The sequence below is a fragment of the Pyxicephalus adspersus genome, chromosome 3 (genome assembly GCF_032062135.1).
Source record: "Pyxicephalus adspersus chromosome 3, UCB_Pads_2.0, whole genome shotgun sequence".
NCBI lineage: Eukaryota > Metazoa > Chordata > Amphibia > Anura > Pyxicephalidae > Pyxicephalus > Pyxicephalus adspersus.
The window spans coordinates 151,767,379-151,787,078 of NC_092860.1; the positions used below are offsets into that span (position 1 = coordinate 151,767,379).

A 19,700-nucleotide genomic window follows, 5' to 3' on the forward strand; every position below is an offset into this window, starting at 1 on the left:
AGAGGCTAAAGGCTGTCTGCTGTGTGTTGTGACCAGAAGGACAGGCTTTTCTCAATGGCTGTGTCCCAGGGGTCAAAGGCTAATTGCCCGGGGCACTTCTCATTAGCACTTAGTCTGGGTGGACAAACCCCTTTTTCCTTCCCTCTGCACTGGACAAGCCGAAAAGGAATTCAGTTGTGAATATTGGTCAAGGCCGATCTTCTTTCAACACACTTGTTGTGCCATTCACATTGGAGCAGCAGACTACAAAAAAAGATGGCCAAAAACATTAAAACTTAATTAATAACTTAATTGCTACATAAGATAAATCATCCCTTGGCACATAACATAGCCCTTGGCATTAACCACAAACACTACACCAAACCCTTGGGACGGGACTGGGGCAAATGTATGGTTAGCTTTTGCCATAATTGGCAAGTATGTACAGCACATATGTCGGATATGGCACATGCTTCTCTTTTGTAGGAACCTGGTATAGCTTCATCTCCTGAAGCTGCCATCTTCAACGCCAACTGTATGGTGGACTTTGTAGGTGACCTGCAGGGATGACAATGCCAAGAAGATGCCACCACATCATTTCCTGAAGCTGCCATTTTCAATGCCAACTCTATACTGGACTTTTTAGGTGCTCTACAGCAATGAAAGGTGCAGGAACAAGTCTTCACTTCATCCCCTGAAGCTGTTATCTTTACTGCTATATCTACAGTGGACTTCAAGGTCCATGTTGACCCTCTCTGGCCATTGGATGGGCATTGAAGACGTAACTCCTGCATATGACAATTCCTTGGTGTCTGGGTCTCCTCATGCTCTATAATGTATACAAAAAGAGACCTGGTATGTCTGCTAAAAACGTCTACCACCTGGCAACAGAAATGAACATGTGAAGTAGTGCACATTGACACACTTCACTTTTTTCCTTTAACCCCAAACCAATATATGAACAGAACTGATAAATTCTGAGTATAGGTGCTCAGTAATAGAATAACTAATAGACTTTCCTCTTCGTGGTACCGATCTTCATTCTGGTCATGTAGCATTTGTCTTTTTAGTATTAGACTCCCCTCAGTTCTCCTTTGATCCCTTTATTACTGTGGAGTCTGTAAGGTCTTCAGCCACCAAAGGACTCAAAAATGATGTAGGGATTGGAGGAAGAACCCATGAGGAGAAGCACATCTGACAAGCCCAGAAAGGTTATAGAGAGTGATGGAGATCTCCTAAACCCTTGACCTTGAAGCGTCTAAAACATGCAGGAGTTACATCAGAGCCAGGCAAGCTGGCTGAATATCTGGAAGCAGGAAGAAAAGCAAAAGATAATGGCGGTTCCTGTGATGGAACATGCACAGGCGAGTGTATTTGACAAATGTTTTTCAGGCAGGTTAGGTTATATTTTTGCGGAAGGGACGTCACCTGGAGAAGGACAGTAAGGCTGTTTCCACATTTCAGATCTGAACCTATGAATTCAACACGACATATCAAATTTTGGCCCCACAGCAATCACCTGATTTATCAGAGCAGTACGCAATGATAATATATATGGGGCCCCGCACCCAGCTGGGGCCAAAATCTCCTGCAGCAGGTCAGATCACTGCTAATTGAATACATGAACATTTAGGAGAACACCTATAGTTTAGGATACATATATATAAGCTAGGGATTTTCATTCAATTTGGAAGTATATGTTCCTAGGCTGTGCTCCTCATCCGTCTTCACTGTGGGGTTCTCTATGAAGGTGGAAGCAGCATTCTACTCTTTATTTATCAAGCTGCAAAAAAAAAAAATGTCACTAATCCAGGACTGTAATAAGAACGAAGCTTATGCTGCTATATACATATTGATGATGTCCCCTTCTAGATTGATTGACAGCCGTGTGTCATTCCAGCCATTTCCTGAGCCTAGAGTGTCAGGGGCACAACCCCCGGGGACAAGGCACCATGACAGCCGGGGCTCACAATACAATATAGCAGTATAATGGCATCAGCACTTTGCTCTGGGGTGTGGACAAGTGCCCATGGCTACCATAGGAATGAGAGGAAGAGGACTCCTGAACATTAAAAGGCTACTGGACCTAATAGAACCTGTCATCAAACTAAAAAAAAAAATAAAGCACAGATATCTAATCTAATGGGAGAAATTTTGGATTTGGTGACAGGGTCTCTTTAAGGTATCTATTTTAGAAATTAAAAAAAAGTGTTAGGGAAGCAGCAGGGGGTGGTGGTGGTGGTGGTGGTGGTGGGGGGTCTCTTTGTGCCTAAATTTGGCACATTCAGCCTATACACTTTATAATGAACGTGCCTGGGGGGGAAATAAAGGTGTGTGACTTGGTCCAGGGACCAGAGTAAGGAATTTGGAAGTCAGGAAGGTCAGTCTTTGTTCCCAAATTTACACTGAATGGACCACACAGGGGCACAGTGCAAAGGCCACACCTAATTGGTGGTTATCTTGAAAAGGACATCTGCAGAGACTGACATGCCAGTCCATTCACCTATACTGCATTGCAAGCAGTAAGAAGTTTTCCATTTTCAAAAACAAAAAATCAATTCAATTATTTAAGCCTGACCATGCGATGAACTGACCAAGTGTGCCATATATTGGGATTGTGATGCCAGGTCCAGAGAACCTTGCTGGACACAGGAGTGCTTGGATATGCAGTAGATCATTGACTGGATTAAGTTATATATGTCTGCTGAACTTTTTGGTGTTGAGTTTATTGAAGTCCAGGCACAGAGCAGCTTTCTGTTATGGGCCAAGCAATGGCCATTATGTTCATTCTATATGATTGGGCTGCCAATGCACCCCAACCGGCTGAATTAGGCACAAGACCCTTTTTTCTAACTCATCTAAATGAAAACTTGTGCATTGGGGTATGCTATAATACAGGTGTGTCACCTTAGTACAGTGGGGTGCCATTCAAAATTAATGGCAATGCAAAGATATCAATGCGCCTTAAACTTATAATATACAGGTGTCCTATAACTATAATCTATCGGTGCCCTAGCTACTTTTGGCAGCAAAATACTTTGCACTGGTGGCATGTTAAAGGATTTTTTTCATGCTGCACATCTTCTTAAAGCCCCACTAAAGCTTAAAAGAAAAAAATACCTTTGGAAGGTTAGTTGTCAGTCCCCCAATGCTTTAATAAATTTTTATGTATGTGAGATTGGCAGAGAGAATAACAAGGAAAGTATATATACTACTTTTTATCGCTGTACACTAAATGAGCTTTTCACCTTGTGTGTGTGTGTGTGTGTGTGTGTGGGGTTGTTGGATACTGAGGTCACCTGTGGATGAAAGGTGAGCAGTGCATAGGGGTGCAGAGTTGGGCTTTGGATGTGGGCGCAGAAAGGAGCTATGCAGAGGTGAGCCATACAGTGCAGAATTGAGCTGTGGATGGAGAATGGGGGTTGGGGGTGAATGCAGAGGTGATCCGCAGAAAGGTGTATGGAGGTTAACTGTTGACAGTGGTGCAGACGTCAACTGTGGATGAAAAATAAGCAAAGGATGGGGGTGCAGTTGGGCTCTGGATGGGTGAGCTGTGGTCAGAGGTGCAGAATTGAGCTGTGGATGAAGAATGGGGGTTAGGGGTGGATGCAGATGGGAGCCGTGGAAGGGGGTATAAAGGAGAGCTATTGACAGGGATGCGGAGGTCAACTGTGGACAAGAGGTGAGTTGTGGATGGGGAATGCAGAGGTGAACTGTGGATGGGGGTGCAAAGGTAGGCATAGACAGGGGTGCAGAAGTGGCTTGTGGATGGTGGTACAGAAGTAAGCTTTGAATGAAGGGTGTGCTGAGGAGATTTGGATAGATGTGCAGAGGTGAGCTTGTACATGAAAGGTACTGAAGTAAGTCATAGATGGGGAAGAGGAGGGATAAGTGATGGATGGAGAAGTCATTGAAGGAGGTACAGAGGTGAGCTATGGACAAGGGATGCAAAGGTGATTTGTAGATGGGGGGGTGCAGTGGTGAATGGTTAGCAGCCATCTTTAAGTTTACCAAGAGCTGATTGGATAGAAACTGGGAGAATTGTTACTATAGGCCCTTGTAATTGATACTTACAAATCTGTTGGCCACATGCAGAATAAGATAATGGCACAAGATATGATACATTTACCAACACATAGAGAGATATGGCCTCCCGACAACCCACTACCGAGTTTATGGTTAAAGATATCATTCAGAGATTGTACAATTAGATACATGTTACATGTGTGGCTGTAGTTTATAAAGACTGTACGTTCAGATTGTATTGTGTCTGACAATGGCAATAAGCAAGCAAGAATTGGTCTCTTGGAGCCCTAGTAGAGGTCATTTCCAATATTCCCCTCCCATAGACGTCCTAATTCCAGGCAGGACCCATTTTTCCACCATTCTATGTAGAAGGATTGGGGGAATCTTCTGTGTGTGCCACAGCCACTTGTCGCCAAGGATCTCAGTGGCTCATGGTGCCCATGAAAAGATTTCGTTACATCTGACCACCCACTGTCAATCTCACATCCGTCACCCCACTGACTGGCTCTGAACTGCTTTGTAAATCACATGAATTGAATTTATTATAACCCCTCATGCAGCCAGGTGTGTCAAATCTGTAGAGAGAACCATACCAGTCATGAATCACAAATGTCTCCCTGAATTGTTTGGTTCTTTGTGGATCAGCCAGCTCTATAGACAAAAGTACGGGCCAATAAACACTCAGCAATCGTTTAATGTTCCTTAAATTTGAATCATCCAAGCAGAATACATTTTATCACTTGCTATGTGAACTTTAGCTATAATGCAATTTAAAATGTTTGCAAAAAATCTAAATGATTAATCCAAGCAGATTAGATGTTATTGCTTGCTGTATGAACTTTACCTATAAATTAAAATGTTTGCAAAAATCAAAAAGTAAAAGTGAATTTGCAAATCACTCCACAGAAAGAATATTCAGACTTGTCAGGAGGAAAAAAAACACTTCCAAAGCAGATTTGAAAAGTTCACATTTAGTAATCTGTCACTTTATGCACCCAACAAAATTCAGAAAAACACACAACTTTAGAAAGTTTGAACAAAGTGATTCTTATATGGTAACCATTTCACTGGAAGAACATTGATAAATAAATATATTTGTATATCTAATATATATAGCAGTTTGCCTTTAGCATGATGTGTTTTGGTCTTTTAGTTTCTTTTATTTATCAATTATCAGAATCTCTCCTTTTTTTTTTTCCTTGAGTTGCTCTGAGAGTCAGGCAAGCGTATCCAATTAACAGACTAATTCATTTAGATCCTGTTTATTTAATTGAAATCTTTTGTATAATTCAAACCCCTGGAGCTTGGCGTGGCTTTTAAACAAGAGAAAACACCAAGGTGAGTGAAGTGTTTCCTCCACCTACCATCTGCAGGGAAAAAAAAAACTTCTCCAAACTTCTCGGTAATGTTCCTCTTTTTATAGATTTCAGAATGCGCAGGTTTTCCTTTTTGGAATTTTTATAGATCAGGTAGGATGGCAGCAAGGCAGGAGCTATATTAGAAAGCAGGTTAGGATTATGCAAACCACAAAGAAAATGTTAATACTTCATTTTAAATTCCTACAAGTATAAATCAAAAATCACCTTCATGCACTGCAAAATATAATTTAGTATTTTAATTATTGTATATCGTTATAAAAATTGCTGGAGCTGCTCTCTCACATGTTCTTGGAAGTTGCAGACTATACAGCTGTCAAGATTGTCTTATTGCATTCAGCGTTACAGGGACCTGTACTATATTCTATACATAGAAAAGGAGTCTGTAAAAGTCAGTTCAGATGATTGAGATATATATATATATATATATATATGTCTGGGTACGTCTTGTATAACCTGCAAGCAATGCAAAAAAGTTGTTTTATATATATATATATATATATATATATATAGCTGTCAATTATTATTATTATTATTATTATTACAGAATAAACATTAGCATCACGCATAGGCAAATTCATTTTTTCAACTTTTATTAAATTTTCCCAAATATCAAATGTTATAAAGTTATCTGTATGCAAGGAATATTAGTATCATACGATCTACCATAAGGATACAATATAATATCAGCAATGTAATATGCTATATAAGATAATATAGGCTAAGTTATATAACAATCTAATACAAATTGCAAACATGTATGTATAGATTTAATAAAAGGATAGACTTCATGCTGCACGCTTTCATAAAGCTTAATATATGTTTTTCTATACTATGATTCCATGGCGGTGTTAACGGCTTACTAAATGCATAAAAGTTGAAATGTAACACCTTAAGATATGCTATTTCTTTCATAAAGCACACCACACACTCCCCTTTTTTTCTCTCTTTTATGTACATACAAGTGCCTTGGACTAAATAGGTTCTTTGTTTACCAATCAATTGCAGGCATTTCACAAGCAGGAAATTGCATTGCAGTAAGCACTCATTTTAAAAATGCCTCCTACCTACCTCCTTTCTCAACAGAAGCATTTATGTAGCTGAGATCCCAAGGTATTTCCTAAGCTTATCTGGAAAACGCAGAGTAGGAGGGAGAGGGGAAGAGTTTAACATATAGACAAGGCTTTGCTAATCTGGAATTCCCTCCTCCCTCTTCCCACCCACTGCCCCCCATGCCCACCTCTCCATCCCCTCCTTCTACCCTTACAAAATATATATATATATATTTTTAAGTAGTATTGATCTTTTACCAGCACAATCATATTTCAAAGTCCAACCTGTCAGGGAATAAGTAAAGCAGGGCTTTTTTAGTCTGGCACAAGACCAGCTTTGGGGAACATTGAGCGCTCATCGTATCTTTGGAACACTACCTACTCTCACATATGGGGCTTTACCAACTGCAGAACTTCTTCACCAAGGAGAATATTTGGGCTGTCAAACTCTGAACTCTTTAAAGGAAGAAAAAAAAAAACCTGGAACGCCTTCTTTCATTCATTCACAATTCTTTATACTTGGCTGGTGGAGAAAAAAAAAAGGCAAGAAAGAGGAGAAGAGAGAAGCATCACCTTCTAAGTCGACTCTTGAAGAGTCTCAGCAACACTCTTCACAGTTCATAATATATGCCTCTTTTCCATTTCTCTTTTCGCTGCTGGAAAATTCACATCTGGGAGCTACTTGTCGTCTACCCTTTCTAAGAAAGACCAACGTTGCTGAGGGGACCCTGCATTTGTGTACGGTGGCAACCATGCCCATTGTGGAATACTTCTACAGAACCTCAGCTGATGCCCTCCATGCAGTTGGCTTCTGACTTCTGCCGCCTGTGTGAATCGTGGTTTGTTTGTTTCTGCTTTTTTTTTGGATCAGCTCTCTCAAACTGGTGTTGACTGGGAGGGGGCAAGCTTAGGGGTTAAAGGGGGGGCTTCGCCTGATGTTTGATCAGGCTACTAGTATGGGCGATGGAGTGTCCGAAGAGAGGAGCCCTCTGTGTGGCAAGTCAGCCACGTCGTGTACGGAGCGACTCAGAGACAAGGGAAGCAGAGCAGATCTGGAGTGCTCCTTACGAGGCCATAGCATAAAGGACATTCCTGTGACCTCCACCTCTAGCCCGGGATCGTCCAAAGAGGAAAGTCAGGACAACCAGTCTGCGGGAGAAGCTGATTACTGTAGACGGATCCTGGTCAGAGGTAAGGATTTAACGAGGGAGGGGGGCAAACGAAGGGAATGGGATGGCAGAGAAGGACGAGAGATGAATGGAGGCTTGCAAGAGATGGGTGAGCGAAAGCATACAACCTTATCCTTCCGGCTGCGAGGGGGCCTCTGATTTTCTTTTTGATGCACCAATCGCTTTAATTAACGAGCCAATAGCAATATGTTATCAGAGCAGAGAAACCTCCTAGCTGCAGGTGCATCTCTGCCTGGCATAGCGTTGATGTGGAAGTTACATGATTGTAGTAACGATAAAAAAATATCTTAATACTTCCTCTAGTGTCCGCACCACCGTAGAGAGCTGGAAGTGGTTCCCTTTTCTTAGCCCCCAAAAAACAAACCAACCAACTACAAGCTATGGTGACCTCCCTGCACTACACAATGCCTGTCATTGTTCCCATCTGGCATCTTGATCCCCCTAAGTCAACGACAATATAGAAACCTATAGCTGCTTACGTGACTGTACAATGCATGAAATATGCATAAGTTGCATTAACGAGGCTGTGTTCCTATTTCTCTAAGCTTGGGAACCTTCCACTGTACATATCGCCCTAGAGTAGCCTTATATGCAAGTGCAAAATGTTATGGTGCATAAGAGTGAAGAGCTTTACCGTGCACGAAGGATGAGCTTGCTGGGTGACGAGGCGATGAGTAATATGTTGTAGCTGAGGTTATATTTAGTAACTGCTGAACCAAGTCCCCTGTCGTCACTGCTTTACTGTCCCTACTTCCAGTTATTATTTTGCTTTGCAATATTATTTCAAAATTTCTGGCATTCTCTCCATACCGGTTGCTGTTTTTTTTATATGTAGATAACCATAACTTTATTGTTCCAACCGTAAGTGACACAAACAGGACAAGGCCTTGCAGAGGACTCGTGAATGTCCAACGCTGGTAGGCTTCGTACACAACTGTAAACAGAGTAGTGAATAGTCACTGAGTCAGGTTTTGCTCCTGCAGCGTTTCAGAGCAATAATCTCAGCACTTTCTTTAAAATCAATAACACTTACTCCAGGCTCTAGGCAGCTCATACAGCACCTCTCATTTCATACACAACAAACGTATATATTTGAACACTCGGGAAGACTCTCTTACCCCGATAACTTAAAAAAGATTATAGGTGTATAATAATAATAATAGAATAAAAAACACTCACATTCTAAACTATGTGGTGATGTGATGATACAAAAGCAGCTAAAGATGCAGATGAGTGACGATGGTTCCTAAATTGGCGTTATGCTATGTTTTATATTTTATTGATTATAGCCCGAGCATTAGGTTGTTTGGTCTGTTGCAAGACTTTTTTTATCGAGCATTCTAGAATACAAACTTTGGATCGAGATAGAGGTGACTGGTGGAGTGTCGGAGGCTTTTCAAGTTATAGTATCATTTTTATATGCAGTAATTTTAAAATCTGGTAAATGATTGTTAAATATGTGTGCAATATAAAGTTAAAAAGCCAACAATAATTTTTGTTTGAAATTGTGAACATATATGTATCATTAGGAGTTTGTAGATATGACTTTATAAATGTGTTTTAGATAGAGAGATAGGCATCGGTACAAAAACACCAAATACTCGGACATTAAAAAAGAATCATATGTTGCAAAGTTTTTTCAAAATTTCAAACTAGCCCCATATGATGCTCATTTTAACCCCCTCTTTATTTATAACCTACTTGCACTTGGATAAACATATCTTCACAAATTGATTCTGTAGCCATCTTCATTTATTTTTTGATGGCACAACTCTAAAATCTATGTTTATTTTAAATCTGACCATCAATGTACCTCCTTTCTAATGGAGGTTTTTTGTTTTTTTTTGTTCTGGTGGTAGAGAATTGTAAAGCTGGTAATGGCAGAAGCCTTTGTACAGGTCCCTTAAAACAGAAAATTTAGATTGACAGCCATAATGCTACAATGTACACAAGCAGACTGCCTTGGGAAGGTTGTAATTTTGGTAAACAATTGCTGAAGATTCCGAGCTCTTGTCGAGCGAGGCGTCTCAAACACTTATTTTTGTCAGGGCACAAAACAAGAGAAATAAATTACGTGGAAGGTTGGGGATTATTAGAAATGGTTACACATTTTGGTCTTGAAAGAAAATTGTCTGGGAGGGTAAGGCTGGGATGATAGCCCCGGGATGCTGGTAATAGGTACCTTTTGGTACATGGATGTTTGTGGTGGCTTTATCTATTGATGGCTTATACTATACAAATCCCCTTACTGCAACATAAGTGTTTGCTGCATCACACGACCCATAACAACTACTCCACCTTAATGAATAGCGCTGGCATAAATGCTTTTTTAAAAAAAATGAGAAATGTAGGCAACTGTTGTGAATGCTCCAAAGGTTTTGCATCTCCGTTAACTGTGGGTGTCACCCTCTGCTTCGCATACCTTGCGGTGTATAGAGGTCACATTAAGTTCAACAACAAGGCAAGGCGGCCTTGGATGCCACGATGAACGGTTCGTGATAACAGCTTACCATTTACATACATTTTACTAAAAGCAAAATATTATAAAAATTAAAAATGGTAGAATCTTTTTTTCTGGTCTGTTGACCATTCTCTTACCTTTATGTAAGGGGTAAGAACAAGGGGGGTGGGGGGTGTAGTAAAATGATTTGATCATGTGACACTCAGTAAGAATTGTACTAACTAGTTGTTACAGCTTTCTAATTAGTCACACTCTTTAATTAAGTGTAAGGAAGTTAACTGAAAGTATTGTGCATTGGTAAGGCCAGTCTATAATTCATTCAGCTGGGTGTAGATAACTGAGATCTATGATGGATGGAAGTTATGGAATGCTCAAGTTATTCTTGTACTATATATCTTCATTTAATTTTCATAAAAGCTCAGAAGCATACCAGATCAAGAAAACAGTAATTGTCCAAATAGTTCTGGAATTTTTGCCATTATTGTTGATTGTTGTACCAACAAAAAATGACTCCATACAGTCATCGATGTTTCTTGTACCATGTACATATGCCAGTGTATCTCTAGCGATCCACTTTTTTTAATATCTGGTAAATATGAAGTGCATTATCTACTGAGTCATGTTTTTCATTAGACTTTGGATATGGTATGGGATATGGTCTACTCAAAATCAGTGAGAATAAGTGTGTTTTTGGTACTTCTTGGTGTAAATTGCTTTTATTAACGCCCTTTTGACTTTAAAAAAAAAATACGATAGTAAGCCCCTTTGAGCTATGGCATTTCTTAATTGGAAAAGGCATGAATGCTGACATCCACCATTTTGCTGAACAGCGCCCCATTCAACAACAAAATGGTGGACCCATCTTACTCAAGTCAACACTGGTGCATTGTACTTGAACGCTACAATTCATATTGGACCAATATATATATATATATATTTATATATATATATTTATAATATCTTATTTTAAAGATTTTTTTTTGTATGATCTCTTATTATATATAATATTATTGAAGATGTATTTTTTTGCCATAAATGATAGGCTTGAGATATATATATATATATATATATATATATATATATATATATATATATATATATATATATATATATATATATATATATATATATATATAGAGAGAGAGAGAGAGGGCCTTGTATACAATGTAAATAATTTTATGGTGGCAACACAAATTTACCTACTTTCAAAAGTTTGCATGCATTCATTATTTTCAGTATTTACTAGGAACATTGTAAAAAGAAAAAATTGTGAATTGTTCAGTTATCGCTGTTGCAATTTATTTTAATTTTCTAGGTTATTTACAGTTTCATCATTGGGCATATTTATTATGGTAGCGGCTTGATGTATAAAAAATGTAAATTAATTTATATATATTTTTATATATATAGTTAGCATTGCGTTTTTAACAATGTATATGTTGAAAGTTGTGAAATCTGAGACCTGCAACGTAAAATTTAGAAATATATAATTTGCCTTTTAAATGAAAGTTCTTAAAACTTTGTGTTTAAAGCCAATGAAGTCTTGATTGCATTACATTAATATCAGCTTTGCATATTTTGGTGAATTCTTTTTTATAATAAAATATTCATTATGCCGACCTTGGTTTTGCATAAAAGTTTTAGGTGGGACAATCTTGAATTAGTTATGGTTGCTTGTCATCCATTAAATGTAAAAACGCTGTGATATTTCTAGGGATATGGAGCTGGTCTTCTACTATCACATTGTATTTTATTTAGTTTTAGGTAGCATATAAATATTGTGATTATGTGAAGGTAAAGTCATTTTACAAACTATCTGGTCTAAAAAATATTTTTTTTTATGAAAAGGGTAAAAATATGAAATTCTTTAGTCTGGGGCTTTTTGCCTTACTTAGGTTTTAAGGTATAAACACATTTACAATATAAAATAAATAATAGTAAAAAAAATCTAACAATGGCTACAAAAGAAATACACAATAACTTGTGCATGCAATGCATTTACAATTGATAAACCCCAATTTTCCTAAACAAACCCCAAAAACATCAGCTGAAGAAAACATTTGTAATATGTAAAAAGTGTAATAAATGATCATCCCTTGCTAATTATTATGGGCAGGGGAAGGTTGTGAAGTTTGCAGAGAAAAAGAAATCCGAGGATGGCGTTTGATGCATTAGTATTTGAAACCAAAATATCACATCCAAGGCACGCAATTCACAGGCTCTTGTTGTTTTGCTTGACACAATTTCGCCACCAGGAGGGCTAAAATATCTTCCAAAAAAAAAAAAATCGTACTTACATAAACAAACACAGCGCTGTGCATTACCTGCAGTCCTAGATTGGCATTTGTGTTTTTTAATGCAAACACACTAGCAATACACACTCAAAAATCTGGCCTTCATTATCACCCATTATTATTTATTAGCTGCTTTTATTTTATTTTTTTTCTGTATGATTTTTATATCATTACCTGGTGGTAAACCCCCCGACATTTTTTTATGAATCTGACAGATTTATTAACTTGGACAAACTTTTGTTCATAATAAAGACAATAAATTTACTAAATATAACCTCAGCTACCCCTTTTAGAGAATACAACAAGAATACACTAATACTCGTTCCTTGAACTTACCAAGGAAATGAAATGAGTCACTTTGGGTAACATTGCCAAATTTTTGTTAATTTATAATGGTTGTTTTTGTCTGTTAACGATGAGCTGCTTGATTAGTAATGCTGAAATTCTTATTGCAATGTCACTAAAAAATTGCCTAGTGGATTGATTACTAAACAAATGACATAGAGATGCAAATAGGAGAATACTTAACAAAAAGATAGCTTGATCAGATAAATGGCTTGGTTGTTTTATTTATATCTTGTATGAGCCTGAAAAAAAAAAAAACGAAGCAGGCAGATATTTAAAAAAATAAAATTTTTGGAAGATTCAATTCTATAATAAATTGTATTCCAGCATTACAGGATTCTGTTATATGACTGATATGGCGTAGTTGAGTGCTGGCTGTAGGTATCTGGGGACTTTTGGCTTTGGGTCCATATGGTCATTCATATCCATTCCTATAAATATCATGTTGGAGATATTTTTCCATCTCCTGGAAATTTGTTCTCATCAAGATGAAAAAACAACATTCCCAATCATATCTCTGATTCTGTCCATCACTCACATTTGTTTTGGTGTCCATATTATCACTATCATTGTTCACTTTGTTAAATTTTCGATAATTCTTACCTTAATTTTGAGAGCCTTGGTCATTCTGAAGAGTCATAATTGTGAATATTTTTTTAAACCTTTTTACGATGAGGGAATATACTCTTACTTCTTATCGGTAAGGGTAACCTAATATTTGGCAACATTTGGAATATATGTGTGGGTAATAATTTGACAGTTTAAGAACAAAAACAAAAATGGTGTTGGAAACATTTGTCCCATTGTTTTGTGTTTCACGGGAGCATATGTGGGCGTTACTAAAATAAAAGTCTGGTATTTCTGTTTTTGTGACAAGCTTAAAATGAAGATGACATTTTGGATCTACCATTTGACTGGTTTTTGAAGGTGCAATGTCCACATCTGTCATCTTGACCCTTCTGCCACTCATTAGTGAGCCACTGGAGAGGAATAGTCAGTGTTCTATTATTGGTATTGGTTTATTACATTGTGAAAAAAAAAAAAAAAAGATAATACTGAAGCTTGTACCATCAACACCAAGTCAACAATGGCAGATCTACTAATTCAGCCATGTTGGATTGCAAAATCCAGCCTTGGCTTAGGTTGGTGATATTGAACAGCTTTCTCTTTACACTATAAAATATCACCGCCATTTTCTCAAAATTGTGATTTTTACAAAAGCAGGTTTGGTATTGGAATTTCGACCCTTGGTTCACATTCTACTTCTCTATAGGAGAAGCCTCGTGGATGTTCAGAAGGTTATTGACCCTGAACCTGGTGTAGGAGATTTGGCTATTGCCACTGGATGTCCAGATGTTTTAACAAAACATTTGCACTCCTTTAAGAATGCTTGATAAAGGTAATTACATTAGGAATTTTAATGATGGCAGTGGGAACACTGGATTGTGAGATCTTCTGAGGGACCACAGCATGGTCCATGAAGTGACCTCCAGGCTTTGTTCATTAATATGGGCCAATTCACACATTTACTCTAGTGCATTAACAATTACATTCTAACGTATTATTAGTAGTATAACGTACTAATATATGATATGCATCTTTTTTTTCATTGCATCCCATTACAACCCAATAATATTCCATTAATATGTGTTGGAGTGCTGCTTTATGTTATTATTATTAAACAGGATATAACAGGCCAACATATTACGCAGCGCTGTACATTAAATAGGGGTGCACATGACAGACAGACACAGACAGTGACACAGGAGGAGGAGAGGACCCTGCCCCGAAGAGCTTACATTTCAGGAGTAACTGTACTTGGGAGGTGTTGCTTCCATACCAATATAGTATAAAAGTTCAGTTCTTTAAATATGGAAACAGTTCAAACAATGTAAAATATAATAGACCAAAAGCTATAAAGCATTTTTTTCTCTTTGCATTTGGCTATTGGTTTGCCAATCTTGGCCCATAAATGGTAAACCTACAGGTACACTTTAGCATCAATCTAACCAGCTCCAAGATTTCATCTTTTTGGCTTTCTTTCTGGGACCAAAGGCAAAAAGTCTAGCATAATCCACAAGCTGACTCCCTTTTGACCCCCATGTGACAACACTTGCTGACCTAATGGTGACTCCAGACCTATAGTGGAATAGAGCAAGTACATGTAGGGGGAGATTGTAAAGAATGGCTTTTAGTGGCAAGCTAGTATTAAAATCTTTAAAATCCTTTTATATAACCCAAGTCAGAAAAATTATATAAATAATACACAAAACCAAAAGACATATAATTCCCCGCAAGGAATTGTCTTCAATAAAGATACAAATAGTAGGGCTCCTTACAAATCATTGGAGACCTTTGTGGCCAAACCTTGTTAATGAAAATAGGCTGTTCAATGCTTAGACTAGGGTTTCAGTCCCAACGTGTTTCGCCACAGTGGGCTTCCTCAGGGGATGGGAGACCTTAAAACTTGTAGCAATATAGTGTATCAGCGTGAATTACTATATAAACAGGTAGGTTTCAGCATTTCACTATATATATACATTGTAAATAAAAGTGACTTACTTAGTACATTGCGGATAACAGCATCAGAGAAGGTAGGCAATATATTTCGAGGTGGTACAAGGTAGGTATTCCAATGGTAATGATCAACACGGTAGTAATGAAGTTCTAGCAGTAAAAAGGGAATAATATAAAGGAAATGCAAAATTGAAATGGTAATAATATTTGGAAAAAGGGAGCAATGGGATTAAAATGAGTCTTACATGGATGCCGGTGGAGTGGAGGTTTAAAGGGAGAATGATGTTGCTTATTTGGACTTAGAGTATCCAAAGATTGACTTTCAATTGAGTGTAAATATTACATGGAATAGAGCAAGTCACTGAGTAGTCAAGATGCAAAGAAAAGGTAAGTATTCACTCCTGGAGCCACCTCTTCTGAATGTGCATTTTCACTTTAAACTTGTTTGGCCTTAATTGGTAACTCCACTATGGCTCCGGTGTTAATAGTTATCCCCCTGGGATTTTCAGATTGTAAGACAATCTATTTCCTTGCGTAAACAGCTTAGAATACTGTTTTTGCTTTTGTAACTGTAGTTTTTCTGCATTTTGCTGCCATGTACATAAATTAATATAACCACAGTTATCACATCCAAATAATATCTTGGTCAAAGGTAAATTTATAGCCGTAAAGTGACCCCGTGCTCCCAAATTATGTAGTAACTTGGCAGTGGGGTACAAGTACCTGCACATACTTTAATATAGTCACTTGATACCTCCAAAAATTAGAAAACAGACCTACCACTTGCTAGTCTTATCTCTCCATTGGCTGGCAAAGCTGCTCTTCGCCCCCTGCAGCTAATAGGAAGGTGAGCAAGGACCATCTGCATTGCCCATGGTAAAGCAATGCACTGATTTTGAAAAAATTAGGCATCTAGTACACACACATCAATGACATTCCTGCATTGAAGTGAAAGCTAAACCTTAAATCAGAGCTCCTCTTGCACAGCATGAGTTAATTGCGTGTTTCCTATAGGGGGTATGGGGGTGACGAAGGGCTAGTGAAGTTAAAAACTTAACTTCTTCCTTGCTCCCCGACAGCCAGCACTCCCTGATTCTCCAGAGGTTACGCTGGGTCATCTAAGCTCTCAAACAATGCAGGACCAGATATCAATTGTTTACCTGCTTATAACTGTATATCTGTTGACTAGACCTCTTCTTTGCTTGATCAATGCTGCCGTCTTGCTTTGTCCACCAAAGTTGCCAAAGTGGAGGGAGCAGCATTGATTGGGTGAAGAACAGGAATTTTCAATAAATTTTGGATTGATATGTAAATTAATCATCCATAGGTAATGCCCTATTTTCTAATAGATTTGTATAGATCAGTATATGTTTTATTTATTCTTTCTTTTCTCATATTCATGTGTAGACACATACTCATATTGTGTAGACACAAAAGGCAACAAGAGAACATCTTTATAAACAAGCACCCCCTTTTTTTTCTTTTTTACTGTTTGGGTGATAATTAAAAAGTTTGGGTTTTTCTATAACTTTATGTCCCAGAGAAATATAAAGTTGCCGGGACGGATGAAGAGAGTGAATCTCCCCATCTGATTGCATTATTTAAAATGTAAAAAAAATGTAAAATAGGTTTCCCTGATAACTCAATACATTAATACTGATCCTTTCTGTAACCTCAAACTTACTCTCTGTATACCGTATAATTCTCCGTATACCATTAACCCTTCCTGTATCCTTAACACTAGCCCTCACTATAACCCTAAATTTACCCAACACTAGCCCTCGCTGTAACCCTAAAAATTCTCAAACACTAACCCTACCTTTAGCCCTAACACCTACCTTCCCTGTAACCCTAATGCTTACTGTTTCTGTAACCCTAAAACTTACCCACCCTGCAATCCTAAAATGTACCCTCCCTTCAAAAACTTACCTTTCCTTGTAACCTAATACTAACCCTTCCTGTAACCCTCACCATCCTTAAAAATTGTACCATTAACCCTCCTTGCAACACTAACCCTACCTGCAACCCTAACACTGCCCCTCTCTGTAACTCTGCACTGCCCCTCTTGTGCTTACCTTCCCTATACGAATGCTATGAACCCTCCCTAACTCAAACCATCCCAATAGCTTGGCACTTACCCTCCCTGTAACGCTAACCCCGTAATGAATCATACACTAACCCTCCATGTACTCCTAGTGCACTAGGACAATCTACTAGTACAATATTTTTTAAATTTTTTTAATTACTTCTGCCCAGTTGTAACCAACAGATTTTACTGTCCTTGATCAGTTACGAAGTGATCACATGTGCTGGTAAATCCCATTGAAAAAAAGCATGTTGTGCCATGTATACCAACAATTGATAACATCTGATCCGAGAAGTGATCGCCTTCTGTTAGGGCAAAGGAAGGCCGTAATACTGTAGATTAATGTCAGCACGTACCTAGACATTCCCAAATCAAAATACAAATATATGATTGGCTGTTTATGTTACACATGGGGTGTATGGTTCCTGTCATACGTACTGATCCTACGTAGGTAGTTTTAGAACATGATGTGCCCCTTATTGATTTACCATATTCTGTGCATGTTGTTTACCTTTATTCTATGTAGAAATCCAAATGGCCGGAGACTGCTGCTGGGTGCTGCCATCTTTCATGTGAGGTCAACAGCCCCAGCTGACTTACAGTTGTCACCCAAGGGACACTCTATACCAGCATTTCCTAATTTTTTTAACATATAGAAACCCTACAAATTACTTTCAGGTCTTAGGGAACTCCTGAAAATAATACCAATATACAAAGCCCACAGTACAATAGTGTGGTGATCAGTAGGAAGAATGTTTTTTACATTGCTGGTTATTGGGAAGAATGTCACCCTTACAGATAGCCAAAAAGATAATTGGTGTCACCTAAACTGACCTGAGAGGCACAAACTGCTCATTGCTCCAGGAACCCCTAGCAACCTCTAGAGGAACCCTGGTAAAGAAATTCTGTTCTATAAAATCTATGAGAAGATGGTGAAAGGGCTATGGGTGCTGCTGCTATCTGATATGTCTAGGTGTATCAGGTAGTATGCCCCTCCTTCTGTCTGCTTTACCACCACTGAGTCCTTTAGTTCTTTAGAAGTTCTTCAGAAGTTCCTTAGAACAGAGTGATGTATGACCACAGACTTCACACTAGTAGGGTGTTCTTTTCTGGGGATATACATTGAGCACTTGGAGGTCTGCTGGAACCTCCCTCCAGTTTATTCGGCCCTGCTTCTCCTATAATGGGTCCATTACTTTTGCCTTCTTTTGCATATAACCTATACTTATGGCTTGTGTTCCTTATTGTTGTGCCAAGTTAATGTTTTGGATGGTTGACTTGTCATTCAAAACCTCAGAATGCCATGGTGGCAAACAACTTGACCTGCTTACACTGAAGGGGTGGAGTTCCATGGTAAAGGATGGTGCGTTACTGGCACACGAGTCCTGACTTAATTGGTGAAGAGGTTTGGGTATAATATCACTTCATACCATCAGATTTTAAAAATATCCCAAATATGATTTTCCTTGAGGCAGCCGGATATTCTTTTTATGAGCAAAACTCACATTTTATGGTGAACTCTTATTTGTTTGCATTCCATGTGCATGGCTAACCAGGTTTGAACCAGGATAACAAAATGATCCAAATGAGGCTTCTGAGGTTCCGCTTTTTTTTTTTATTCGGTGGGAGCATAGACGTAATGAGGTTGGTTTACAAAGGAATTTAGGCTGCAAGTATGAACCCTGTGCATGGGATATTTCACTTAGCTAAGTGAATATGGGAGAAATTAACTTTGCAAGGCTACCCAATCACATGCAAGGAAGTGTAAGTAAAATATTTCACTTGCACATGTGTGAATGGTTGAAGTCCGGGGAGTTTTATGTCACTCTTTACTAAGGAGTAATATTCCTGTAAAGTGTAAGTTAGGATTATATATACCTTACCATCACATGCCTACCACAGAGCCTTGGCAATGTTGGCATTGCTGGCCTTCTGGATAAACCCCATGGCATACAGAGCAGGAAAGTCAGCTTCAGAAGAAGATTTTGCAATGCACTGGAATGTCTCCTCTATCCGGGACAATGGTGCCTAACGATGCCAATGCCAGGACAAGTTTAGTTTTAACTTCTTCCCTTACTACTATAGGTGATTTAAGGTGGAGGGAGCCGGACCAGCATAAGAGGACCTTTTATTTCTATCTAATGTCCAGTTTAAGGGGAATATGGTGGAATTCTTTATAAACCCAAATTATGACCATAGCTGACATTGCTGCCACCAACCAGAGAAACGAGGCATGTCATCAAAAGCAGAGTATTTGTGTTCGCTCACCCCCATGCCCATCTCACTTTAATTTGTATGAAGCACTATGACAGCTGTAATGTGTTTAAATTGCTGGTTTGTTCCCTCGTATTGGTTGACATGCATCAACAGAGCG

At 38.5% G+C, this 19,700-nt stretch overlaps 1 protein-coding gene across 2 annotated transcripts in view; it reads left to right on the forward strand.

The window, feature by feature from the left end:
* The first annotated feature begins 6,418 nt into the window (after positions 1 to 6,418).
* Positions 6,419 to 19,700, forward strand: part of VAX2 (ventral anterior homeobox 2) — a 51,907-nt gene continuing 38,625 nt past the window's right edge. Inside the window, exon 1 of one of the 2 annotated variants that reach the window (XM_072406688.1) lies at positions 6,419 to 7,711. In XM_072406688.1, the coding sequence (XP_072262789.1) occupies positions 7,369 to 7,711 (343 nt within the window). In that variant the 5' untranslated portion in view covers positions 6,419 to 7,368. The remainder of the gene's footprint in view (positions 7,712 to 19,700) is intronic. The other variant, XM_072406689.1, reaches the window with a different exon arrangement.